Source organism: Ranitomeya imitator, chromosome 5 (assembly GCF_032444005.1).
Source record: "Ranitomeya imitator isolate aRanImi1 chromosome 5, aRanImi1.pri, whole genome shotgun sequence".
Lineage (NCBI taxonomy): Eukaryota > Metazoa > Chordata > Amphibia > Anura > Dendrobatidae > Ranitomeya > Ranitomeya imitator.
The window spans coordinates 415,625,409-415,652,556 of record NC_091286.1 but is presented as its reverse complement, the minus strand read 5'-3'; the positions used below and the strand labels follow the sequence as shown (position 1 = coordinate 415,652,556).

At 47.2% G+C, this 27,148-nt stretch overlaps 1 protein-coding gene across 2 annotated transcripts in view; it reads right to left on the bottom strand.

Annotated features, from left to right (window-relative positions):
* The window catches only part of LOC138638064 (tenascin-X-like), a 366,072-nt gene that overhangs the window by 313,463 nt on the left and 25,461 nt on the right, over positions 1 to 27,148 (bottom strand). For both annotated transcript variants that reach the window (XM_069727035.1, XM_069727036.1), the window contains exons 8-10: positions 26,769 to 27,026; positions 26,348 to 26,605; positions 25,921 to 26,178 (exon numbers count right to left, since the gene is read on the bottom strand). In XM_069727035.1, coding sequence (XP_069583136.1) covers positions 25,921 to 26,178; positions 26,348 to 26,605; positions 26,769 to 27,026 — 774 coding nt within the window. The remainder of the gene's footprint in view (positions 1 to 25,920; positions 26,179 to 26,347; positions 26,606 to 26,768; positions 27,027 to 27,148) is intronic.

Sequence of the window (27,148 nt, the reverse complement as noted above, 5' to 3'; positions counted from 1 at the left end):
GTCTTTTGTTTTGCTGGAAGCTCTGAGTAGCAAAGGGTGTACCGCCGTGCCGTTAGTTCGGCACGGTGGGTTTTTTTTGCCCCCTTTGCGTGGTTTTGCTTTAGGGTTTTTTGTAGACTGCAAAGTTCGCTTTACTGTCCTCGCTCTGTCCTAGAATATCGGGCCCCACTTTGCTGAATCTATTTCATCCCTACGTTTTGTCTTTTCATCTTACTCACAGTCATTATATGTGGGGGGCTGCCTTTTCCTTTGGGGAATTTCTCTGGGGCAAGTCAGGCCTATTTTTCTATCTTCAGGCTAGCTAGTTTCTTAGGCTGTGCCGAGTTGCCTAGGTAGTTGTTAGGCGCAATCCACAGCCGCTTTTAGTTGTGTTTAGGATAGGATCAGGTGTGCAGTCTACAGAGTTTCCACGTCTCAGAGCTCGTTCTTGTATTTTTGGGTATTTGTCAGATCACTGTGTGCGCTCCGATCGCTATGCACACTGTGTCTCTGGATTGCCTTCATAACACCTGTCATTAGCAAACATAACAGATTAGGGATTGCGGTCAGCAGAGTTTCCACTTCCCAGAGCTTGTCCTGTGTTAATGTACTATCAGGTCTTTCCTGGTGCTCTAACTACCAGGTCCACTATTTGTCCCAACCACCAGATCATAACAGTCAGGCCATCAATTATGTCAGAAGCTAAAGTCACAAATTTTCGAACGTTGGAACGCCTAGAATCTGGATTTCATAAGAACTTGCATTTCCATCTGGTTTCTCCCAGCTCACATATATAGAAGTGGTGGTGATGATCCCAGTCATCAGGTTCTTCACTACCTCAGGTTTTATAATGAAACAGAAAATATATAAATAATGTCAATCTTTACGTTTTGAAGGTAAAGACAATTCACAGTTTGCTCTGTGCTAACCAAAATCATCATTTTGTTTAGCGTAGCTCAAACCATGAATTGTATTTAACTTCAAGCATTCTGGTGGAGTTCATTCCCCAGTCTGCACAACCCACTCAGGTGAGCACATTACCTGTATCTAACTTAATCTTTTTAGAAAGGTATTACCCTATGGTCTGGTGCACTCTTGTTTCCTTACAGTGTTTATCTAATCTTTAGGTTTTTATAAAGAAACTAATGTACAGGGTGTCTCTAAAGTCTGGACACATAGGACACATAGGCAAAAATACATATTTTCAAGAGATGAAATTTGTTAACATTTTATTCAATTGGAATTTTAAATATCTTCATTAATATCATTTCCATCATTTGCGATGCAAAAGTTGATGCACTTTATAAAATTCTATTATAGTTAAATAAATTAATTAAAATTCTTGTTAGTGAGAATTCCTATGTGTCCAGACTTTAGGGACACCCTGTAGAATGACTGAATTGCAGCATCTAATGTTCCAACGTTTTAAAGTTTCATAAAGGTGCTGTTAGGAGTTGAGTTACCTCTGCTGCACAGGGGGAATCTCGATCCGTGTCTGCTGCGGTCTCCCATTCTGCATCTGCCGCAGTGGAGCCTGCTCAGCGGAGACGTCGCTCCCAGCGTCTCACTGAGACTGGTAGTGTACAAAGAGTTACTACTGCCTCTCCAGGCTCTGCTATGGTACCCTGCACTGATCTGCAGCGAGCAGGCTTTTCTGGGTCTAAGTCCTGCTTTGCACACACTGAGCATGCCCAGGGCAAGGTGTATGGTTGCAATCTAGCGCCCGGCTGAACTCACAGCCTTAACACACAAAGCAGCGTCTAACTGCTGTGACCGATAGTGCAGCGCCATGCGCTATTAGTGCGCTTACCTTACCCAAGCCTGGGTGGTTAGTGGCGTTAGTGGCAGATCTTTCCTCTCTCCCCAAACACTATTGGCCCTAAGCAGACGTGTTCTCCAAAAGGGCTGCGGAGACTCTTCCGCCTCACCGCCCCTATGACTGTCCTATTGACCTCTTGCCTGGTGCTGAGCCTCCCCGGGGTCGAGTCTATCCATTATCTCTCCCGGAGATGGAGGCAATGTCTCAGTACATTCAAGAGAATATGGCTAGAGGATTCATTAGGAAGTCAATGTCACCTGCAGGGGCTGGGTTCTTCTTCGTACAGAAGAAGACTGGAGACTTACGTCCATGCATAGACTACAGGGGTCTTAACGCCATCACCGTTAAGAACAAGTACCCATTACCCCTGATATCTGAGCTTTTTGATAGGCTACGGGTAGCAAGGGTATTTACAAAATTAGATCTGCGGGGTGCCTACAACCTGATTTGCATCCGTGAGGGGGATGAATGGAAGACAGCTTTTAACACCAGGGATGGGTACTATGAATATCTGGTGATGCCCTTCGGGCTCTGTAATGCCCCAGCCATTTTCCAAGACTTTGTGAACGACATCTTCAGGGATATGCTCACCACCTCGGTCGTAGTCTATCTGGATGATATTCTCATCTACTCTCCAGATATTGACTCCCATCGGAGAGATGTTCGCAAAGTCTTCGACCTCTTACGGGCAAACTCCCTCTAAGCCAAGTTGGAGAACTGTGTGTTTGGGCAGGAGTCCTCGCCTTTCCTTGGTTATATCATCTCTGCCCAGGGTTTGGCTATGGATCCTGCCAAGCTACAGGCTGTGATGGACTGGCAGGAACCCCATTCTCTTAAAGCGGTACAGCGCTTCATGGGGTTCATTAATTACTATTGCCAGTTCATTCCACACTTCTCAACTTTGGTGGCTCCTTTGGTTGCCCTCACCAAGAAGGGAGCAAATCCCAAGTTGTGGTCAGAGGAGGTCTCCAAAGCCTTTCTCTCGATTAAGTCACACTTCGCTAGCGCTCCCATCCTACATCGCCCCGATGTAGATAAACCATTTATCTTGGAGCGGATGCCTCATCCGTTGGTGCTGGTGCAGTCCTTTTACAAAAGGATGCTCAAGGTGGGAAGCATCCTTGCTTCTTTTTCTCCAAGACCTTCACACCAGCGGAGAGGAATTATTCCATCGGGGACAGGGAGTTGCTAGCCATGAAGTTGGCTTTTTCTGGGTGGAGACATCTCTTGGAGGGAGCTCGCTTTCCCTTCCAAGTGTTCACTGACCACAAGAACTTGGTATATATACAGACGGCCCAGCGGCTCAATTCTCGCAAGGCGAGATGGACCCTGTTCTTCTCCCGGTTTTATTTTACTCTCCATTTTCTCTCCGGGGAGAAGAACATTCATGCCGACGCTCTCTCCCGCTTCGTAGTGTCATCTGAGGAGAAGGAGCCTCGGCTTATTGTCCCTTCTGAGAGCCTGAGAACTGTGGCTCCAGTTTTGCTTGAGTCCGTGCCCTCGGGCAAGACTTTCGTGCCAGCGAGTTTGCGACCGGAGGTTCTCTCTTGGGCTCACTCGTCCAGAGTGGGTGGACATTTTGGGACCAAGAGGACATCTGAGCTTTTGGCGAGGACGTACTGGTGGCCGCATATGGCCCGTGACGTCGGGGACTATATTCGGACGTGTGTCTCCTGCGCCCAGAATTGGTCTCCTCGGCAACGGCATGCTGGGTTACTTTACCCCATGCCGGTGGCAGACAGGCCCTGGGAGATGGTCGGGATGGACTTCGTGGTGGGCTTACCCAAGTCTCGTAGCTGAGACTCAGCGTCTCACTGAGACTGTTACTGTGCAAAGGGTTACTACTGCCTCTCCAGGCTCTGCTATGATACCCTGCACTGATCTGCAGCGAGCAGGCTTTTCTGGGTCTAAATCCTGCTTTGCACACACTGAGCATGCCCAGGGCAAGATCTCTCAGTGGAGATCTAGGGTCACATGCTCAGGAAGGTCCTGTAGGTGCTAGGACTTAGACCTGCTTTGCACACACTGAGCATGCCCAGGGCAAGATCTCTCAATGGAGATCTAGGGTCACATGCTCAGGTACTGCTGCTAATCCATTGGTCCTTCTTTGAAGGGTCTTGAACGTGCTGCAGCTATATAAGCTTCGCATGACCGCACGGCCATGCGCTAGTATACTATTGTTATCGTGTGTGTGTTGATGAGTGCAAGTCGTTCCTTTAAAAACCCATCCCTTGTGTATGACTGTTCGCGTAAGGTGTATGGTTGCAATCTAGCGCCCGGCTGAACTCAAAGCCTTAACACACAAAGCAGCATCTTACTGCTGTGACCGATAGTGCAGCGCCGTGCGCTATTAGTGCGCTTACCTTACCCAAGTCTGGGTGGTTAGTGGCGTCCGCTAGTGTGGCACAGCATCCACTTCTATGCACAATAGTTATCTCTGATACCCCTATTGTGGTGTCGATCGCAAGAGGTCTACACTAACTCTAATCCTGTGTCCTGGGATAGAGTTCTGTGGTTCCTTCCTTGCGCTCTCTGTGCGGTACCGCGACCCTGTGACTTAACAGGGATCGCTTCCTTCGCACAGGGTGAAGTTAACCCGTGTGTGTTATCACATTGTACTGCCATATAGTGCCGCCATTCACTTAGCAGCAGGTTCTTTCCTGCACGGTGGATCCCGGGTGGCGAACGCACCAATCTTACTTAATAAATATATTCGGTGCATTCCGCCATCCCTAACAGGTACTTACTTGTATACACAAATATTGCTGAACTATTTCCTGTCACATTATTTTCCCCAACAACAGCAGTAACCAGCAATGTGTAATAAATCGCCGGTGTCAGGCCTTCAATTGTATAAGAAGTTGTAGTCACGGTTTTATTTAAAGTTGGATCTCCCAGAATCTGGATTTCATAAGAACTTGCATTTCCATCTGGTTTCTCCCAGTTCAGGGATATAGAAGTGGTGGTGATGATCCCCGTCATTAGGTTCTTCACTTGATCAGGTTCTATTAATGAGCAAAAAAGTTAAGAATAATGTGTATAACATTATCTGATAAAGAAATTTGCCTGGTCAAAATGGTGTCACTTGTGGGGGGTTTCAATGTTTAGGCACATCAGTGGCTCTACAAACGCAACATGGCGTCCCATCTCAATTCCTGTCAATTTTGCATTGAAAAGTCAAATGGCGCTCCTGATACCCCATATGTGGGGGTAAACCACTGTTTTGGTGCATGGGAGAGCTCGGAAGGGAAGGAGCGCCGTTTGACTTTTCAAGGCAAAATTGACAGGAATTGAGATGGGACGCTGTTGTGAATTCTGTGGCTGAATTCACTCCTGTGGTCATAAGTGGTACTGCAGCTTCTGAGCTTCCTCCCTCAGGTGTTCTGGTGAGCTCGTTAACTGCTTCATTACTTAACTCCGCCTGATGCTGCTATCCTTGCTCCTTGTCAATGTTTCAGTGTTGGATCTGAGCTTCTCCTGATTGTTCCTGTGACCTGCTGCTCTGTATAGCTAAGTGTCTTTTGCTATTTTGTTGCTTTTTTTCTGTCCAGCTTGTCTTTTGTTTTGCTGGAAGCTCTGAGACGCAAAGGGTGTACCGCCATGCCGTTAGTTCGGCACGGTGGGGTTTTTTTGCCCCCTTTGCGTGGTTTTTGCTTTAGGGTTTTTTGTAGACTGCAAAGTTCGCTTTACTGTCCTCGCTCTGTCCTAGAATATCGGGCCCCACTTTGCTGAATCTATTTCATCCCTACGTTTTGTCTTTTCATCTTACTCACAGTCATTATATGTGGGGGGCTGCCTTTTCCTTTGGGGAATTTCTCTGGGGCAAGTCAGGCCTATTTTTCTATCTTCAGGCTAGCTAGTTTCTTAGGCTGTGCCGAGTTGCCTAGGTAGTTGTTAGGCGCAATCCACAGCCGCTTTTAGTTGTGTTTAGGATAGGATCAGGTGTGCAGTCTACAGAGTTTCCACGTCTCAGAGCTCGTTCTTGTATTTTTGGGTATTTGTCAGATCACTGTGTGCGCTCTGATCGCTAAGCACACTGTGTCTCTGGATTGCCTTCATAACACCTGTCATTAGCAAACATAACAGTACAAGGAGCCAACTAATGATTCTCAATAGAGGGAAAGAAAAAGTTCTGACATCATTTTTTTTTTTCTGCTCTGTGTTCACTTTTTTTTTTCCCCTAGACATTTGGGTGATTCTGGACACAGGTGTGGACATGGATATTCAGGGTCTGTGCTCTTCAATGGATAATCTCGTTATAAATGTACAAAAAATTCAAGATACTATTGATCAGAAATCTATGTTAGAACCAAGAATTCCTATTCCTGATTTGTTTTTTGGAGATAGAACTAAGTTTCTAAGTTTCAAAAATAATTGTAAGCTATTTCTGGCCTTGAAACCTCATTCTTCTGGTAATCCTATTCAACAGGTTTTGATTATTATTTCTTTTTTGCGCGGCGACCCTCAAGACTGGGCATTTTCTCTTGCGCCAGGAGACCCTGCATTGAGTAGTGTCGATGCGTTTTTCCTGGCGCTCGGATTGCTGTACGATGAGCCTAATTCAGTGGATCAGGCTGAGAAAAATTTGCTGGCTTTGTGCCAGGGTCAGGATGATATAGAAGTATATTGTCAGAAATTTAGGAAATGGTCAGTACTCACTCAGTGGAATGAATCTGCGCTGGCAGCTTTGTTCAGAAAGGGTCTATCTGAGGCTCTTAAGGATGTCATGGTGGGATTTCCTATGCCTGCTGGTTTGAATGAGTCTTTGTCTTTGGCCATTCAGATCGGTCGACGCTTGCGCGAGCGTAAATCTGTGCACCATTTGGCGGTATTGCCTGAGGTTAAACCTGAGCCTATGCAGTGCGATAGGACTATGACTAGAGTTGAACGGCAGGAATACAGACGTCTGAATGGTCTGTGTTTCTACTGTGGTGATTCCACTCATGCTATTTCTGATTGTCCTAAGCGCACTAAGCGGTCCGCTAGGTCTGCCGTCATTGGTACTGTACAGTCCAAATTCCTTCTGTCCATTACCTTGATATGCTCTTTGTCGTCGTTTTCTGTCATGGCGTTTGTGGATTCGGGCGCTGCCCTGAATCTGATGGATTTGGATTATGCTAAACGTTGTGGGTTTTTCTTGGAGCCTTTGCGGTGTCCTATTCCATTGAGAGGAATTGATGCTACACCTTTGGCCAAGAATAAACCTCAGTACTGGGCCCAGCTGACCATGTGCATGGCTCCTGCACATCAGGAAGTTATTCGCTTTCTGGTGTTGCATAATCTGCATGATGTGGTCGTGTTGGGGTTGCCATGGCTACAAACCCATAATCCAGTATTGGATTGGAATTCCATGTCGGTATCCAGCTGGGGTTGTCAGGGGGTACATGGTGATGTTCCATTTTTGTCGATTTCGTCATCCACCCCTTCTGAGGTCCCAGAGTTCTTGTCTGATTATCAGGATGTATTTGAAGAGCCCAAGTCCGATGCCCTACCTCCGCATAGGGATTGTGATTGTGCTATCAATTTGATTCCTGGTAGTAAATTCCCTAAAGGTCGATTATTTATTTTATCCGTGCCCGAACACGCCGCTATGCGCAGTTATGTGAAGGAATCCCTGGAGAAGGGACATATTCGCCCATCGTCATCACCACTGGGAGCAGGGTTCTTCTTTGTAGCCAAGAAGGATGGTTCGCTGAGACCGTGTATTGATTACCGCCTTCTTAATAAGATCACTGTTAAATTTCAGTATCCCTTGCCATTGTTATCTGACTTGTTTGCTCGGATTAAGGGGGCTAGTTGGTTCACTAAGATAGATCTTCGTGGTGCGTATAATCTGGTGAGAATCAGGCAAGGAGATGAATGGAAAACTGCATTCAATACGCCCGAGGGTCATTTTGAGTATCTAGTGATGCCGTTCGGACTTGCCAATGCTCCATCTGTGTTTCAGTCTTTTATGCATGACATCTTCCGTGAGTATCTGGATAAATTCCTGATTGTTTACTTGGATGACATTTTGATCTTCTCAGATGATTGGGAGTCTCATGTGAAGCAGGTCAGAATGGTTTTTCAGGTCCTGCGTGCTAACTCTTTGTTTGTGAAGGGATCAAAGTGTCTCTTCGGTGTGCAGAAAGTTTCATTTTTGGGGTTCATCTTTACCCCTTCTACTATCGAGATGGATCCAGTTAAGGTCCAAGCCATCCAGGATTGGATTCAGCCGACATCTCTGAAAAGTCTGCAAAAGTTCCTGGGCTTTGCTAATTTTTATCGTCGCTTCATCTGTAATTTTTCTGGCATTGCCAAACCATTGACCGATTTGACCAAGAAGGGTGCTGATTTGGTTAATTGGTCTTCTGCTGCTGTGGAAGCTTTTCAGGAGTTGAAGCGTCGTTTTTGTTCTGCCCCTGTGTTGTGTCAGCCAGATGTTTCTCTTCCGTTCCAGGTCGAGGTTGATGCTTCTGAGATTGGAGCAGGGGCGGTTTTGTCACAGAGAGGTTCTGATTGCTCAGTGATGAAACCATGTGCTTTCTTTTCCAGGAAGTTTTCGCCCGCTGAGCGTAATTATGATGTGGGCAATCGAGAGTTGCTGGCCATGAAGTGGGCATTCGAGGAGTGGCGTCATTGGCTTGAAGGAGCTAAGCATCGCGTGGTGGTATTGACTGATCATAAGAACTTGACTTATCTCGAGTCTGCCAAGCGCTTGAATCCTAGACAGGCCCGTTGGTCGTTATTTTTTGCCCGCTTCGACTTTGTGATTTCGTACCTTCCGGGCTCTAAAAATGTGAAGGCGGATGCTCTGTCTAGGAGTTTTGTGCCCGACTCTCCGGGTTTATCTGAGCCAGCGGGTATCCTCAAGGAAGGAGTCATTGTGTCTGCCATCTCCCCTGATTTGCGGCGGGTGCTGCAAAAATTTCAGGCGAATAAACCTGATCGTTGTCCAGCGGAGAAACTGTTCGTCCCTGATAGGTGGACTAATAAACTTATCTCTGAACTTCATTGTTCGGTGTTGGCTGGTCATCCTGGAATCTTTGGTACCAGAGAGTTAGTGGCTAGATCCTTCTGGTGGCCATCTCTGTCACGGGATGTATGTACTTTTGTGCAGTCCTGTGGGATTTGTGCTAGGGCTAAGCCCTGCTGTTCTCGTGCCAGTGGGTTGCTTTTGCCCTTGCCGGTCCCAAAGAGGCCTTGGACACATATTTCGATGGATTTCATTTCTGACCTTCCCGTTTCTCAAAAGATGTCAGTCATTTGGGTGGTCTGTGATCGCTTTTCTAAAATGGTCCATCTGGTGCCCTTGGCTAAATTGCCTTCCTCCTCTGATTTGGTACCTTTGTTCTTTCAGCATGTGGTTCGGTTGCATGGCATTCCTGAGAATATTGTTTCTGACAGAGGTTCCCAGTTTGTTTCAAGGTTTTGGCGAGCCTTTTGTGGTAGGATGGGCATTGACCTATCCTTTTCCTCGGCTTTCCATCCTCAGACTAATGGCCAGACCGAACGAACCAATCAGACCTTGGAAACATATCTGAGATGTTTTGTTTCTGCAGACCAGGATGATTGGGTGTCTTTTTGCCGTTGGCTGAGTTCGCCCTTAATAATCGGGCCAGCTCGGCTACCTTGGTTTCTCCATTTTTTTGCAATTCTGGGTTCCATCCTCGTTTCTCTTCAGGACAGGTTGAGTCTTCGGACTGTCCTGGTGTGGATTCTGTGGTGGATAGGTTGCAGCAGATCTGGACTCAGGTAGTGGACAATTTGACCTTGTCCCAGGAGAAAGCTCAACTTTTCGCTAATCGCAGACGCCGTGTGGGTCCCCGACTTCGTGTTGGGGATCTGGTTTGGTTATCTTCTCGTCATATTCCTATGAAGGTTTCCTCTCCTAAATTTAAACCTCGTTTTATTGGTCCGTATAGGATTTCTGAGGTTCTCAATCCTGTGTCTTTTCGTTTGACCCTCCCAGACTCCTTTTCCATACATAATGTATTCCATAGGTCGTTGTTGCGGAGATACGTGGCACCTATGGTTCCATCTGTTGAGCCTCCTACCCCGGTTTTGGTGGAGGGGGAATTGGAGTATATTGTGGAAAAGATTTTGGATTCTCGTGTTTCTAGACGGAAACTCCAGTATCTGGTTAAATGGAAGGGTTATGCTCAGGAAGATAATTCCTGGGTTTTTGCCTCTGATGTTCATGCTTCCGATCTTGTTCGTGCCTTTCATGCGGCTCATCCTGGTCGGCCTGGGGGCTCTGGTGATGGTTCGGTGACCCCTCCTCAAGGGGGGGGTACTGTTGTGAATTCTGTGGCTGAATTCACTCCTGTGGTCACAAGTGGTACTGCAGCTTCTGAGCTTCCTCCCTCAGGTGTTCTGGTGAGCTCGTTAACTGCTTCATTACTTAACTCCGCCTGATGCTGCTATCCTTGCTCCTTGTCAATGTTTCAGTGTTGGATCTGAGCTTCTCCTGATTGTTCCTGTGACCTGCTGCTCTGTATAGCTAAGTGTCTTTTGCTATTTTGTTGCTTTTTTTCTGTCCAGCTTGTCTTTTGTTTTGCTGGAAGCTCTGAGACGCAAAGGGTGTACCGCCATGCCGTTAGTTCGGCACGGTGGGGTTTTTTTGCCCCCTTTGCGTGGTTTTTGCTTTAGGGTTTTTTGTAGACTGCAAAGTTCGCTTTACTGTCCTCGCTCTGTCCTAGAATATCGGGCCCCACTATGCTGAATCTATTTCATCCCTACGTTTTGTCTTTTCATCTTACTCACAGTCATTATATGTGGGGGGATGCCTTTTCCTTTGGGGAATTTCTCTGGGGCAAGTCAGGCCTATTTTTCTATCTTCAGGCTAGCTAGTTTCTTAGGCTGTGCCGAGTTGCCTAGGTAGTTGTTAGGCGCAATCCACAGCCACTTTTAGTTGTGTTTAGGATAGGATCAGGTGTGCAGTCTACAGAGTTTCCACGTCTCAGAGCTCGTTCTTGTATTTTTGGGTATTTGTCAGATCACTGTGTGCACTCTGATCGCTAAGCACACTGTGTCTCTGGATTGCCTTCATAACACCTGTCATTAGCAAACATAACAGGACGCCATGTTGCATTTGGAGAGCCACTGATGTGCCTAAACATTGAAACCCCCCATAAGTGACACCATTTTGGAAAGTAGACCCCATAAGGAACTTATCTAGAGGTGTGGTGAGCACTTTGACCCACCAAGTGCTTCACAGAAGTTTATAATGCAGAGCCATAAAAATAAAAAATCATATTTTTTCAAAAAAATTATCTTTTCGCCCCCAATTTTTTATTTTCCCAAGAGTAAGAGAAGAAATTGGACCCCAAAAGTTGTTGTACAATTTGTCCTGAGTACGCTGATACCCCATATGTGGGGGTAAATCACTCTTTGGGCGCATGGGAGAGCTCAGAAGGGAATGAGCGCCATTTAACTTTTCCATGCAAAATTGACAGGAATTGAGATGGGATGCCATGTTGCGTTTGGAGAGCCACTGATGTGTCTAAACATTGAAACCCCCCACAAGTGACACCATTTTGGAAAGTAGACCCCCTAAGGAACTTATCTAGATGTGTGGTGAGTGCTTTGACCCACCAAGGGCTTCACAGAAGTTTATAATGCAAAGCTGTAAAAATAAAACAGATTTTTTTCCCACAAAAATTATTTTTTAGCCCCCAGTTTTGTATTTTCCCGAGGGTAACAGGAGAAATTGGACCCCAAAATTTGTTGTCCAATTTGTCTTGAGTGCGCTGACACCCCATATGTGGGGGGGAACTGTTGTGAATTCCGCTCTTGGCCTCCCTCTGGTGGTTGTAAGTGGCACTTTTGTGTGTTCTGCTCTTGGGCTCCCTCTTGTGGTTTCGAGTGGTATGGCTGCTCCTTGGAGTTGGCTGTCAGCAGCTGCCTCCACTGATCGTCTCTTCTGCTCGGCTATTTAGGCCTGGCTCTTTCCTTCAGCCAGTGCCATTTGTAAATGGTTTCTGGTTGGATTCACATCTCTTTGGATTTCCCTGTTATCCTGACCAGTTCAGCAAAGCTAAGTTTTTGCTTGCTCTTTTCTGTCCATAGATTGTGGACTTATTCGTTCTGTGCTTTCTATGTTTGTCTAGCTTATCAGTATGAATTAATTCTGTCTTGCTGGAAGCTCTGGGAAGCAGATTTACCCTCCACACCTTTAGTCATGTGTGGAGATTTTTTGTAAACTCTGCGTGGATTTTTTGGAGTGTTTTATACTAACCGCACAGTATTCCATCCTGTCCTATCTATTTAGCTAGACTGGCCTCCTGTGCTCATCCTGGTTTCATTCTGTGTATGTCTTTTCCCTCTCCACTCACAGTCATTATTTGTGGGGGGCTAATCTATCCTTTGGGGATTTTCTCTGAGGCAAGATAGCTCTCCTGCTTCTATCTTTAGGGGTAGTTAGATCTTAGGCTGTGACGAGGTGCCTAGGGAGAGTTAGGAGCATCCCACGGCTACTTCTAGTGTTGTGTTGAGCTTAGGGACTGCGGTCAGTACAGTTACCACGTCCTTCAGAGCTCGTTCCATGTTGCTCCTGGACCACCGTATCATAACAGTACAAGTGGCCAAAAATGAATTAAATGCATCTCAAAAGAAGGAAAAGAAAGTTCTGAACCATTTTTTTTTCTGTGCTCTGGTTTGTCTTTTTTTTCCTCTTGATATCTGGGTGGTTCAGGATATATGCTTTGGCATGGATGTTCAGGGTTTGTTTTCTCATGTGGATCAACTTGCTGCAAGAGTACAGAGTATCTAGGACTATGTTGTCCAGACTCCGGCTTTAGAGCCTAGAATTCCTACTTCTGATTTTTTGGGGGACAGATCCAAGTTTTTGAACTTTAAAAATAACTGCAAATTGTTTTTTGCTTTGAAACCCCGTTCTTCTGGTGATCCCATTCAGCAAGTAAAAATTATCATATCCTTGCTGCGTGGTGACCCTCAAGACTGGGCTTTTTCTCTTGAAACAGGGGATCCGGCATTATTGAATGTAGATGCATTTTTTCAAGCGCTCGGATTATTGTATGACGAACCTAATTCTGTGGATCATGCAGAAAAAACCCTGTTGGCCTTGGGTCAAGGTCAGGAAGCGGCAGAGTTATACTGCCAGAAATTTAGAAAATGGTCTGTGCTCACTAAATGGAATGAAGAGGCTCTGGCTGCTATTTTCAGAAAAGGTCTTTCTGAAGCCCTTAAAGATGTTATGGTGGGCTTTCCTACGCCTGCCGGTTTGAGCGAATCTATGTAGCCATTCAGATTGATCGGCGTCTGCGCGAGCGCAAAGCTGTGCACCATATGGCAGTATCCCCTGAGCAGAGTCCTGAACCTATGCAATGTGACAGGATTTTGACTAGAACAGAACGGCAGGAATTCAGACGTCAGAATAGGCTGTGTTTTTACTGTGGTGACTCTGCTCATGTTATCTCTGATTGCCCTAAGCGTACTAAGAGAGTCGCTAGGTCTGTTACCATTAGTACTATACAGCCTAAATTTCTCTTATCTGTGACCCTGATTTGCTCATTGTCGTCCTTTTCTGTCATGGCATTTGTGGATTCAGGCGCTGCCCTGAACTTGATGGACTTAGAGTTCGCCAGGCGCTGTGGTTTTTCCTTGCAGCCTTTGCAGAGCCCTATTCCTTTGAGGGGTATTGATGCTACACCCTTGGCCAAGGATAAACCTCAGTACTGGACACAGATGACTATGTACATGGCTCCAGCACATCAGGAAGATTGCCGTTTTCTGGTGTTGCATAACTTGCATGATGTTGTTGTACTGGGTTTTCCATAGTTACAGGAACATAATCCGGTGCTGGATTGGAAAACTATGTCGGTGACTTGTTGGTGGTTGTCAAGGGGTACATAGTGACGTTCCTTTGATGTCAATTTCCTCTTCCCCCTCTTCTGAGGTCCCTGAGTTTTTGTTGGATTTCCAGGATGTATTTGATGAGCCCAAGTCCAGTTCCCTTCCTCCGCACAGGGACTATGATTGTGCTATTAACTTGATTCCTGGTTGCAAGTTCCCTAAGGGCCGACTTTTCAATCTGTCTATGCCAGAGCATGCCGCCATGCGGAGTTATGGAGTCTTTGGAGAAGGGGCATATTCGGCCCTCTTCATCACCATTGGGAGCGGGTTTCTTTTTTGTTGCTAAGAAGGATGGCTCCTTGAGAGCCTGTATTGATTATCGTCTTCTTAATAAGATCACAGTCAAATTCCAATACCCCTTGCCTTTGCTTACTGATTTGTTTGCTCAGATTAAGGGGGCTAGTTGGTTTACTAAGATTGACCTCCGAGGGGCATATAATCTTGTTGGTATTAAACAGGGGTGACGAATGGAAAACTGCATTTAATACGCCCGAAGGCCATTTTGAATACCCTGTGATGCCATTTGGGCTCTCTAATGCTCCATCTGTGTTCCAGTCTTTCATACATGATATTTTCCGCAATTATCTTGATAAATTCATGGTCGTATATTTGGATGATATTTTGATTTTTTCCGATGATTGGGAGTCTCATGTGAAGCAGGTCAGGATGGTGTTCCAGATCCTTCGTGATAATGCTTTGTTTGTGAAGGGGTCTAAGTGCCTATTCGGAGTTCAGAAGGTCTCTTTTTTGGGTTTTATTTTTTCTCCTTCGTCTATAGAAATGGATCCTGTTAAGGTCCAAGCTATTCATGACTGTATCCAACCCACATCTGTGAAGGGCCTTCAAAATTTTTGGGCTTTGCTAATTTCTATCGCCGTTTCATTGCCAACTTTTCCAGTGTGGTTAAGCCCCTTACTGATTTGACGAAGAAAGGCGCTGATGTGACGACTTGTTCCTCTGCGGCTGTTGAGGCCTTTAGGGAGCTTAAACGCCAATTTACTTCTGCCCCTGTGTTGCGTCAGCCGGATGTTTCTCTTCCTTTTCAGGTTTAGGTTGACGCTTCTGAGATTGGGGCAGGGACCGTTTTGTCTCAGAGGGAGTCTGATGGTTTTTTGATGAAACCGTGTGCTTTTTTTTCCAGAAAGTTTTCGCCTGCGGAACACAATTATGATGTCGGCAATCGGGAGTTGTTGGCTATGAAGTGGGCGTTTGAGGAGTGGCGACATTGGCTTGAGGGAGCTAAGCACCGCGTTGTGGTCCTGACCGATCATAAGAATCTGATTTACCTAGAGTCGACCCAGCGGCTGAATCCTAGACAGACTCGATGGTCCCTGTTTTTCTCCCGTTTTGATTTTGTGGTCTCGTATCTTCCGGGATCTAAGAATGTTAAGGCTGATGCCCTCTCTAGGAGTTTTTCGCCTGATTCTCCTGAAGTCCTTGAGCCGGTTGGCATTCTTAAGGAGGGGGTGATTCTTTCTGCTATCTCCCTTGATTTGCGGCGGGTGCTTCAGGAATTTCATGCTGATAGGCCTGACCGCTGTCCAGTGGGGAAGCTGTTTGTTCCTGATAGATGGACAAGTAAGGTAATTTCTGAGGTTCATTGTTCAGTGTTGGCTGGTCATCCTGGGATTTTTGGTACCAGAGATTTGGTTGCTAGGTCCTTTTGGTGGCCTTCCTTGTCGCGCGATGTGCGTGCTTTTGTGCAGTCCTGTGGGACTTGTGCCCGGGCCAAACCTTGCTGTTCCCGCGCTAGTGGGTTGCTTTTGCCTTTGCCGGTCCCTCAGAGGCCCTGGACGCATATTTCCATGGATTTTATTTCGGATCTTCCTGTTTCCCAGAAGATGTCTGTTATCTGGGTTGTTTGTGACTGGTTCTCTAAAATGGTCTATCTGGTACCTCTGCCTAAGTTGCCTTCCTCCTCAGATCTGGTTCCATTGTTTTTTCGGCATGTGGTTCGTTTGCATGGCATTCCGGAGAATATTGTGTCTGACAGAGGTTCTCAGTTTGTCTCTAGATTTTGGCGGGCCTTTTGTGCTAGGATGGGCATTGATTTGTCTTTTTCTTCGGCGTTTCATCCTCAGACTAATGGCCAAACTGGGCGAACTAATCGGACCTTAGAGACCTATTTGAGATGCTTTGTGTCTGCTGATCAGGAAGATTGGGTGTCTTTCTTGCCGTTGGCCGAGTTTGCCCTTAATAATCGGGCTAGTTCGGCTACTTTGGTTTCACCTTTCTTTTGTAATTTTGGTTTTCATCCTCGTTTTTCTTCTGGGCTGGTTGAGCCTTCTGATTGTCCTGGTGTTGATTCTGTGGTGGACAGGCTGCAGCAGATTTGGACTCATGTGGTGGACAATTTGACGTTGTCTCAGGAAAGGACTCAACGTTTTGCTAACCGCCGTCGGTGTGTTGGTCCCCGGCTTCGTGTGGGGGATTTGGTTTGGTTGTCTTCTCGTCATGTTCCTATGAAGGTTTCTTCCCCTAAGTTTAAGACTCGGTTTATTGGTCCTTATAAAATTTCTGAAATTATTAATCCAGTGTCTTTTCATTTGGCTCTTCCAGCCTCTTTTGCCATTCATAATGTTTTCCATAGATCTTTGTTGCGGAGATATGTGGTGCCCGTTGTTCCCTCGGTTGACCCTCCTGCCCCGGTGTTGGTTGAGGGAGAGTTGGAATATGAGGTTGAGAAGATTTTGGATTCTCGTTTTTCGAGGCGGAGGCTTCAGTATCTTGTCAAGTGGAAGGGTTATGGCCAGGAGGATAATTCTTGGGTTGTTGCCTCCGATGTCCATGCCGCCGATTTGGTTCGTGCTTTTCACTTGGCTCGTCCTGATCGGCCTGGGGGCTCTGGTGAGGGTTCAGTGACCCTTCCTCAAGGGGGGGGTACTGTTGTGAATTCCGCTCTTGGGCTCCCTCCGATGGTTGTAAGTGGCACTTTTGTGTGTTCTGCTCTTGGGCTCCCTCTTGTGGTTTCGAGTGGTATGGCTGCTCCTTGGAGTTGGCTGTCAGCAGCTGCCTCCACTGATCGTCTCTTCTGCTCGGCTATTTAGGCCTGGCTCTTTCCTTCAGCCAGTGCCACTTGTAAATGGTTTCTGGTTGGATTCACATCTCTTTGGATTTCCCTGTTATCCTGACCAGTTCAGCAAAGCTAAGTTTTTGCTTGCTCTTTTCTGTCCATAGATTGTGGACTTATTCGTTCTGTGCTTTCTATGTTTGTCCAGCTTATCAGTATGAATTAATTCTGTCTTGCTGGAAGCTCTGGGAAGCAGATTTACCCTCCACACCTTTAGTCAGGTGTGGAGATTTTTTGTAAACTCTGCGTGGATTTTTTGGAGTGTTTTATACTGACCGCACAGTATTCCATCCTGTCCTATCTATTTAGCTAGACTGGCCTCCTGTGCTCATCCTGGTTTCATTCTGTGTATGTCTTTTCCCTCTCCACTCACAGTCATTATTTGTGGGGGGCTAATCTATCCTTTGGGGATTTTCTCTGAGGCAAGATAGCTCTCCTGCTTCTATCTTTAGGGGTAGTTAGATCTTAGGCTGTGACGGGGTGCCTAGGGAGAGTTAGGAGCATCCCACGGCTACTTCTAGTGTTGTGTTGAGCTTAGGGACTGCGGTCAGTACAGTTACCACGTCCTTCAGAGCTCGTTCCATGTTGCTCCTGGACCAGCATATCAAAACAGGGAACCACTGTTTGGAGGCATGGGAGGGCTCGGAAGGGAAGGAGCGCCATTTGGAATGCAGACTTAGATGGAATGATCTGCAGGCGTCACATTGCGTTTGCAGAGCCCCTAATGTACCTAAACAGTAGAAACCCCCCACAAGTGACCCCATATTGGAAACTAGACTCCCCCAAGGAACTTATCTAGATGTGTTGTGAGAACTTTGAGCCCCCAAGTGTTTCACTACAGTTTATAACGCAGTGCCATGAAAAAAAAAATCTTTTTTTTTCACACAAAAATTATTTTTTAGCACCCAGTCTTGTATTTTCCCAAGGGTAACAGGAGAAATTGGACCCCAAAAGTTGTTGTCCTATTTGTTCTGAGTACGCTGATACCCCATATGTTGCGGTAAACCACTGTTTGGGCACACGGGAGAGCTCGGAAGGGAAGGAGCACTGTTTTACTTTTTCAACGCAGAATTGGCTGGAAATGAGATCGGACACCATGTCGCATTTGGAGAGCCCCTGATGTGCCTAAACAGTGGAAACACCCCAAATTATAACTGAAACCCTAATCCAAACACACCCTGTTAGGAGTCGAGTTTCCTCTGCTGCACAGGGGGAATCTCGATCTGTATCTGCTGCGGTCTCCCATTCGGTATCGGCCGCAGTGGGCTCTGCTCAGTGGAGACGTCGCTCCCAGCGCCTCGCTGGGGCTGATTCGGTGCATAGGGTCACTACTGCCTTTTCTGGCTTTCCTATGGTACCCTGCACTGATCTGCGGCGAGCGAGCCTCTCTGGGACTAAGTCCTTGTTTGCTTACACTGAGCATGCCCAGGGCAGGGTCTCCCATTGGAGGTCGAGGGCCACATGTTCGGTCACATGCTCAGGTGCTGCAGTACATTCCATTGGTCCTTCTGGAAGGTCCTGGAAGGGCAAAACATGCTCAGGTACTGCAGCACTTTCCATTGGTCCTTCTGGAAGGTCCTGAAAGGGCAAAAACTTCAGTAGCAGCTTCCTGTGCTGCAACTATATAAACTGCGCATGACCGCACGGCCATGCGCTAGTATTGTCTTAAGTTATGTGCTTTGCGCCAGTGTGGTCACGCTTGTGTGTATTCAGGGACCCGGCTGAAATAAGCCACTAGAATACCGGCACCTCCGGTGAGGAGATTGTGTGTTTGGTTACAGGGCCCCGGCTGAAATAAGCCACTAGAATACCGGCTCCTCCGGTGAGGAGATTGTATGTTTGCCTCCTGGACTGCGTGACCACAAGCTGCTATCTGCTCAGCAGTTACTGTGTATTCCTGTGGAGTTTAACAGGACACAGTCCTTTCCTTATAGCGACTCTGTGAAGCAACAGAGTTCGCTTCTACCGCCATATTGTGCCGCTGTTTGCTAGCAGCAGGTACTCCTGCACGGTGGACCCCGGGCTGCGAACGCACCAATATCAATAAACATCTCTATTTACTCGGTGCGTTCCGCTAGCCCTAACAGAATACTAGCGCCAGGGTCTGGCTAGTAAATGGCGGACATTCAGCAATCTTTGCGGTATATCCAGCAGCTGGAGGGTAGGTTGGCGGCTCTCGAGAGCTCAACCTCAGCTGTGGATGTTACCGCAGTTGCTGTACAGGCTGCTAGCGTGGCTGCAGCAACCTTGTCCACTGCCACCCCTGTTCCGACGTTATCTCGCCTCCCGCTGCCAGAAAAATTTTCTGGAAATAGCAAAACTTGTAGGGGATTCGTGAGTCAGTGCTCTATTCACCTCGAGCTCCTGGCTGCACGTTTTCCTACAGAGCGGGCTAAGGTGGGATTTATTGTGTCTCTTTTGTCGGACAGGGCGTTGGAGTGGGCTACGCCGCTGTGGGAGCGTGGTGATCATGTGGTGCAGAGTGCTCCGTTGTTCCTGAGCACTCTGAAAAAGGTCTTTTTAGGACCTCAAGTCACCCATGACACAGCGCTCCAACTACTGGCATTAACTCAGGGTGAGTCCTTGGTCAGCCAATTTTCCGTCCGCTTCCGTACTTTAGCTTCCGAGCTGGAGTGGTCGGATAAAGCCCTTATCCCCATATTTTGGAGGGGCCTGGCTGACCACATTAAGGACGCTCTGGCCACTAGGGAGATTCCTGCCACACTGGAGGAGTTAATAACTGTCTCTACTCGTATCGACCTCCGTTTTAACGAGCGGAGGTTGGAGCGAGCCCAGTGTAGGCAGAGGTTTCGGCTGGCTCCCACCTTCGCCAAACCTTTGGAATCTCCAGTCCAGGCATCCGAGTCACATGAGGCCTTAGAGGTGACACGAGCGGGATCCAAGTCTCAGTCTGCCCGTGCACATAAGGTCCGTCATGTTTGCCAGCAGTCAGGACACCTTGCCTCCAAGGGTCCTCAGCGGTCGGGGAAACGTCAGCGTCTAGTGGTAGTTAGAGGAGGTACACTAGACACGGCGACGTTTGCCTCAAAGTTGTCCTTCAAGGGGACAATTTCCATAGGCCCATCCACTCTTATGGTCGAGCTATGCGTGGATTCTGGGGCAGAGGGTAACTTTATGTCTTCCGCTTTTGCCCAGCGTTACGCTATACCCTTGGTGATGCTTGCCAAGCCGGTAACCGTTCGAGTGGTAAATGGGTCAACACTACCTTCACAGATTACCCACCAAACCATTCCTTTCACGCTATCTGTGTCTCCATCACATCAGGAGATAATCTCCCTATTAGTCATTCCTGAGGGAATTGATGAGGTCCTGTTGGGGATACCATGGCTTCGCTACCATTCTCCTCATATTGAGTGGTCCTCTGGGAGAATTTTGGGATGGAGTAAATCTTGCGAGGGTAGATGTCTGAGGGAGTGCATTCAGGTTGCTACTACACAGGTACCCGCAGATCTTTCCTCTCTCCCCAAGCACTATTGGCCCTATGCAGATGTGTTCTCCAAAAGCGCTGCGGAGACCCTTCCGCCTCACCGCCCCTATGACTGTCCTATTGACCTCTTGCCTGGTGCTGAGCCTCCCCGGGGTCGAGTCTATCCGTTATCTCTCCCGGAGACGGAGGCAATGTCCCAGTACATCCAGGAGAATCTGGCAAGAGGATTCATTAGGAAGTCAGTGTCATCGGCAGGGGCAGGGTTCTTCTTCGTACAGAAGAAGACTGGAGACTTACGTCCATGCATAGACTACAGGGGTCTTAACGCCATCACCGTTAAGAACAAGTACCCACTACCCCTGATATCTGAGCTGTTTGATAGGCTACGGGGAGCGAGGGTATTTACAAAGTTAGATCTGCGGGGTGCTTACAACCTGATTCGCATCCGTGAGGGGGATGAATGGAAGACGGCTTTTAACACCAGGGATGGGCACTATGAATATCTGGTGATGCCCTTCGGGCTCTGTAATGCCCCAGCCGTTTTCCAAGACTTTGTGAACGACATCTTCCGGGATATGCTCACCACCTCGGTCGTAGTCTCTCTGGATGATATTCTCATCTTCTCTCCAGATATTGACTCCCATCGGAGAGATGTTCGCAAAGTCTTCGACCTCTTACGGGCAAACTCCCTCTACGCCAAGTTGGAGAAGTATGTGTTTGAGCAGGAGTCCTTGCCTTTCCTTGGTTATATCATCTCTGCCCAGGGTTTGGCTATGGATCCTGCCAAGCTACAGGCTGTAATGGACTGGCAGGAACCCCATTCTCTTAAAGCGGTGCAGCGCTTTATGGGGTTCATTAATTACTATCGCCAGTTCATTCCACACTTCTCAACTTTGGTAGCTCCCTTGGTTGCCCTCACCAAGAAGGGAGCAAATCCCAAGTTGTGGTCAGAGGAGGTCTCCAAAGCCTTTCTCTCGATCAAGTCACACTTCGCTAGCGCTCCCATCCTACATCGCCCCGATGTTGATAAGCCATTTATCTTGGAGGTGGATGCCTCATCCGTTGGTGCTGGAGCAGTCCTTTTCCAAAAGGATGCTCAAGGTCGGAAGCATCCGTGCTTCTTCTTCTCCAAGACCTTCACACCAGCGGAGAGGAATTATTCCATCGGGGACAGGGAGTTGCTGGCCATGAAGTTGGCTTTTTCGGAGTGGAGACATCTCTTGGAGGGAGCTCGCTTTCCCTTCCAAGTCTTCACTGACCACAAGAACTTGGTGTATCTGCAAACGGCCCAGCGGCTGAATTCTCGCCAGGCTAGATGGTCCCTGTTCTTCTCCCGGTTCCATTTTACTCTCCATTTCCTCTCCGGGGAGAAGAACGTTCGTGCTGACGCTCTCTCCCGCTCTGTGGTGTCATCGGAGGAGGAGGAGGAGGAGCCTCGGCTTATTGTCCCTTCTGAGAGCCTAAGAACTGTAGCTCCGGTTTCGCTGGAGTCTGTGCCCCCGGGCAAGACTTTCGTACCAGCTAACTTGCGACCGGAGGTTCTCTCTTGGGCTCACTCCTCCAGAGTGGGTGGGCATTTTGGGACCAAGAGGACATCTGAGCTTCTGGCGAGAACATACTGGTGGCCGCATATGGCCCGAGATGTCAAGGACTATATTCAGGCGTGCGTTTCTTGCGCCCAGAATCGGTCTCCTCGGCAACGGCCTGCTGGGTTGCTTTACCCTCTACCGGTGGCAGACAGGCCCTGGGAGATGGTCGGGATGGACTTTGTGGTGGGTCTACCCAAGTCGCGTGGCTGCTCCATTATTTGGGTTGTCACCGACCATTTCTCCAAGATGGTGCATTTGGTGCCGCTTCCTCGGTTACCCTCAGCACGGGCCTTGGCGGTGTTGTTCATTAAACACGTTTTCCGTTTGCATGGTATGCCTGATAAGATTGTCAGCAATCGGGGTCCCCAGTTCGCATCTCGGTTTTGGAGAGAGCTCTGCCGTTTACTCAGCATAGAGTTAAACCTCTCCTCTGCATACCATCCCGAGACGAATGGTTTGGTGGAGAGAACCAACCAGACTCTGGTGACATATTTGCGACATTTCGTCTCTGCTAGGCAGGATGACTGGGCATCTTTGCTACCTTGGGCGGAATTTGCCCTGAACAACGCCGTAGCCGATTCCACTGGCCAAACTCCTTTTCTCCTTAATTACGGCCAGCATCCGTGTGTTCCTGTGCCCATGCCCGTGTCATCCACCGATTCTAGGGTGGCAGACTGGGCGGTGGAGGCACGTGACATTTGGGACCGCACACAGGATGCCATCCGGGCCTCCAAGGAGAGAATGAGGGTTTCGGCTGATACACACCGGCGCCCCGCTCCGGTCTTTGCTCCTGGCGACTTAGTGTGGCTCTCCGCCCGTAACATCAGGCTGCGAGTTGAGTCCACTAAGTTTGCTCCTCGCTACATTGGCCCGTTTAAGGTTCTGGAACAGGTCAACCCTGTGGTCTACCGTTTGGCTATTCCTCCACGCCTTGGTATCACCGATACTTTCCACGTTTCCCTCTTAAAGCCCGTTCATTTGTCCCGGTTTTCCGAGTCATCTGCTGGGACATCGGGTTCATCCACGGATGAGTTTGAGGTGAATGCTATTGTGGGGTGCAAGGTGGTACGTGGCAAGAAATTTTATCTGGTGGACTGGAAGGGTCACGGCCCAGAGGATAGAACCTGGGAGCCTGTGGAGCACATTCGGGCTCCGCTGCTTATCGCAGCTTTTGAGCGTAGTGAGGCTCAAGGAGGGGGGGGCCCTAGGAGGGGGGGTAATGTTAGGAGTCGAGTTTCCTCTGCTGCACAGGGGGAATCTCGATCCGTATCTGCTGCGGTCTCCCATTCGGTATCGGCCGCAGTGGGCTCTGCTCAGCGGAGACGTCGCTCCCAGCGCCTCGCTGGGGCTGATTCGGTGCATAGGGTCACTACTGCCTTTTCTGGCTTTCCTATGGTACCCTGCACTGATCTGCGGCGAGCGAGCCTCTCTGGGACTAAGTCCTTGTTTGCTTACACTGAGCATGCCCAGGGCAGGGTCTCCCATTGGAGGTCGAGGGCCACATGTTCGGTCACATGCTCAGGTGCTGCAGTACATTCCATTGGTCCTTCGGGAAGGTCCTGGAAGGGCAAAACATGCTCAGGTACTGCAGCACTTTCCATTGGTCCTTCTGGAAGGTCCTGAAAGGGCAAAAACTTCAGTAGCAGCTTCCTGTGCTGCAACTATATAAACTGCGCATGACCGCACGGCCATGCGCTAGTATTGTCTTAAGTTATGTGCTTTGCGCCAGTGTGGTCACGCTTGTGTGTATTCAGGGACCCGGCTGAAATAAGCCACTAGAATACCGGCACCTCCGGTGAGGAGATTGTGTGTTTGGTTACAGGGCCCCGGCTGAAATAAGCCACTAGAATACCGGCTCCTCCGGTGAGGAGATTGTATGTTTGCCTCCTGGACTGCGTGACCACAAGCTGCTATCTGCTCAGCAGTTACTGTGTATTCCTGTGGAGTTTAACAGGACACAGTCCTTTCCTTATAGCGACTCTGTGAAGCAACAGAGTTCGCTTCTACCGCCATATTGTGCCGCTGTTTGCTAGCAGCAGGTACTCCTGCACGGTGGACCCCGGGCTGCGAACGCACCAATATCAATAAACATCTCTATTTACTCGGTGCGTTCCGCTAGCCCTAACACACCCCTAACCCTAATCCCAACAGTAACCCTAACCACACCTCTAACCCTGACACACCCCTAACCCTAATCCCAACCCTATTCCCAACCGTAAATGTAATCTAAACCCTAACCGTAACTTTAGCCCTAACCCTAACTGTAGCCCCAACCCTAACTGTAGCCTTAACCCTAGCCCCAACCCTAACCCTAGCCCTAGCCCTAACCCTAGCCCTAACCCTAGCCCTAACCCTAGCCCTAACCCTCACCCTAGTCCTAACCCTAACCATAGCCCTAACCCTAGCTCTAACCCTAACCCTAGCCCTAATGGGAAAATGGAAATAAATACATTTTTTTTAATTTTTCCCTAACTAAGGGGGTGATGAAGGGGGGTTTGATTTACTTTTATAGCAGGTTTTTTAGCGGATTTTTATGATTGGCAGCCGTCACACACTGAAAGACGCTTTTTATTGCAAAAAATATTTTTTGCGTTACCACATTTTGAGAGCTATAATTTTTCCATATTTTGGTCCACAGACTCATGTGAGGTCTTGTTTTTTGCAGGACGAGGTGACGTTTTTATTGGTAACATTTTCGGACACGTGACATTTTTTGATCGCTTTTTATTCCGATTTTTGTGAGGCAGAATGACCAAAAACCAGCTATTCATAAAATTTCTTTTAGGGGAGGCGTTTATACCGTTCCGCGTTTGGTAAAATTGATAAAGCAGTTTTATTCTTCAGGTCAGTACGATTGCAGTGATACCTCATTTATATCATTTTTTTTATGTTTTGGCGCTTTTATACGATAAAAACTATTTTATAGAAAAAATAATTATTTTTGCATCGCTTTATTCTCAGGACTATAACTTTTTATTTTTTTGCTGATGATGCTCTATGGCAGCTCGTTATTTGCGGGACAAGATGTCGTTTTCAGTGGTACCATGGTTATTTATATCCGTCTTTTTGATCGCTTGTTATTCCACTTTTTGTTCGGCGGTATGATAATAAAGCGTTGTTTTTTGCCTCTTTTTTTTTTTTTTTCCCTTATGGTGTTTACTGAAGGGGTTAACTAGTGGGCCAGTTCTATAGGTTGGGTTGTTACGGACGCGGCAATACTAAATATGTGTACTTTTATTGTTTTTTTTATTGAGATAAAGAAATGTATTTATGGGAATAATATATATATTTTTTTTCATTATTTAAGAATTTTTTTTTTTTTTTTTTTTTACACATTTGGAAAAATTTTTTTTTAGTTTTTTACTTTGTCCCAGGGGAAGGGACATCACAGATCGTTGATCTGACAGTTTGCACAATACTCTGTCGGATCAACGATCTGACTTGCAGTGCTGCAGGCTTACCAAGTGCCTGCTCTGAGCAGGCACTTGGTAAGCCACCTCCCTCCCTGCAGGACCCGGATGCCACGGCCATTTTGGATCCAGGCCTGCTACAGGGAGGGAGGTAGGAGACCCTCGCAGCAACGCGATCACATCGTTTTGCTGCGAGGGTCTCAGGGAAGCCCGCAGGGAGCCCCCTCCCTGTGCGATGCTTCCCTGCACCGCCAGCACACCGCGATCATGTTTGATCGCGGTGTGCCGGGGGTTAATGTGCCGGGGGCGGTCCTTGACCGCTCTTTGCACATAGTGCCGGATGTCAGCTGCGATACCCAGCTGCGATGTCAGCTGCTGACACCCGGCTGCGCTCGGCCATGCTCCCCCCGTGAGCGCGGCCAATCGCTTATGACATACTATCCCGTCGGTGGGCATACGGGCCCACCTCGACAGGATAGTACGTCATATGTCAGAAAGAGGTTAATATTTAAACAGTAAGAGATGAAAATATTTTTTTTTGTCGAAAATATGCCAAATGTGTCATCTTTAACATTTGGGTTTCTAGAGATCATTTCACTTGCTTAGTGTTCACAATAACAGTAATTTTAGACAGAGGTGCTCACGCTTTTACATGCCACTGTATATGACCCTTGGCTCCATCTAGAGTAAAAAATATTCTCTACTTACAATATATACAATTTCAAATTCTGAATATAAGAAACACTCACTTGCATACATAGATATTTCACAACTGTTTCCTGTCACATTATTGTCCCCAACAACAGCAGTAACCAGCAATGTGTAATAATTCCCCGGTGTCAGGCCTTCAATCGTATCAGAAGTTGAAGTCACGGTTTTATTGAAAGTTGGTTCTCCCAGAATTTGGATTTCATAAGAACTTGCGTTTCCATCTGGCTTCGCCCAGCTCAGTGATAAAGAAGTGGTGGTGATGATCCCAGTCATCAGGTTCTTCACTATTTCAGGCTCTGGTATAAAACAGAGAATATATAAATACTAACCAACAATAGAATTTATACAGAAATTCCCATGATGAGAATATATTGCAGCTTCTCGTGCTCGTGGTTCAATATTTCATTATGAGGTAAATACTAAAAGACGTCAACTAAAATGGTCTAGTTTCATAGAAATACCCACTTGTATACACAGATATTTCTGTACTCTTTCCCGTCACATTATTCTCCCCAACAACAACAGTAACCAGCAATGTGTAATAATTTCCTGGTGTCAGGCCTTCAATCGTATCAGAAGTTGAAGTCACAGTTTTATTGAAAGTTGGTTCTCCCAGAATTTGGATTTCATAAGAACTTGCATTTCCAACTGGTTTCTCCCAGCTCAAAGAAATAGAAGTGGTGGTGATGATCCCAGCCATTGGGTTCTTCACTACTTCAGGTTCTGGTTTAAAACAGAAAATATATAAATACTAACCACCAGTAGAATTTATACAGAAATTCCCATGATGAGAATATATTGCAGCTTCTTGTGGATCAATATTTCATTACGAGGTAAATACTGAAAGAAGTCAACTAAAAATGTCTAGTTTCATAAAAATACCCACTTGTATACACAGATATTTCTGTACTGTTCCCCATCACATTATTCTCCCCAACAACAGCAGTGACCAGCAATGTGTAATAATTCCCCGGTGTCAGGCCTTCAATCGTATCAGAAGTTGAAGTCACTGTTTTATTGAAAGTTGGTTCTCCCAGAATTTGGATTTCATAAGAACTTGCATTTCCATCTGGCTTCGCCCAGCTCAGAGATAAAGAAGTGTTGGTGATGATCCCAGTCATCAGATTCTTAACTACTTCAGGTTCTGGTATAAAACAGAAAATATATAAATACTAACCAATAGTAGAATGCATACAGAAATTCCTGTGATGAGAATATATTGTAGCTTCTCGTGGTTCAATATTTCATTATGAGGTAAATACTGAA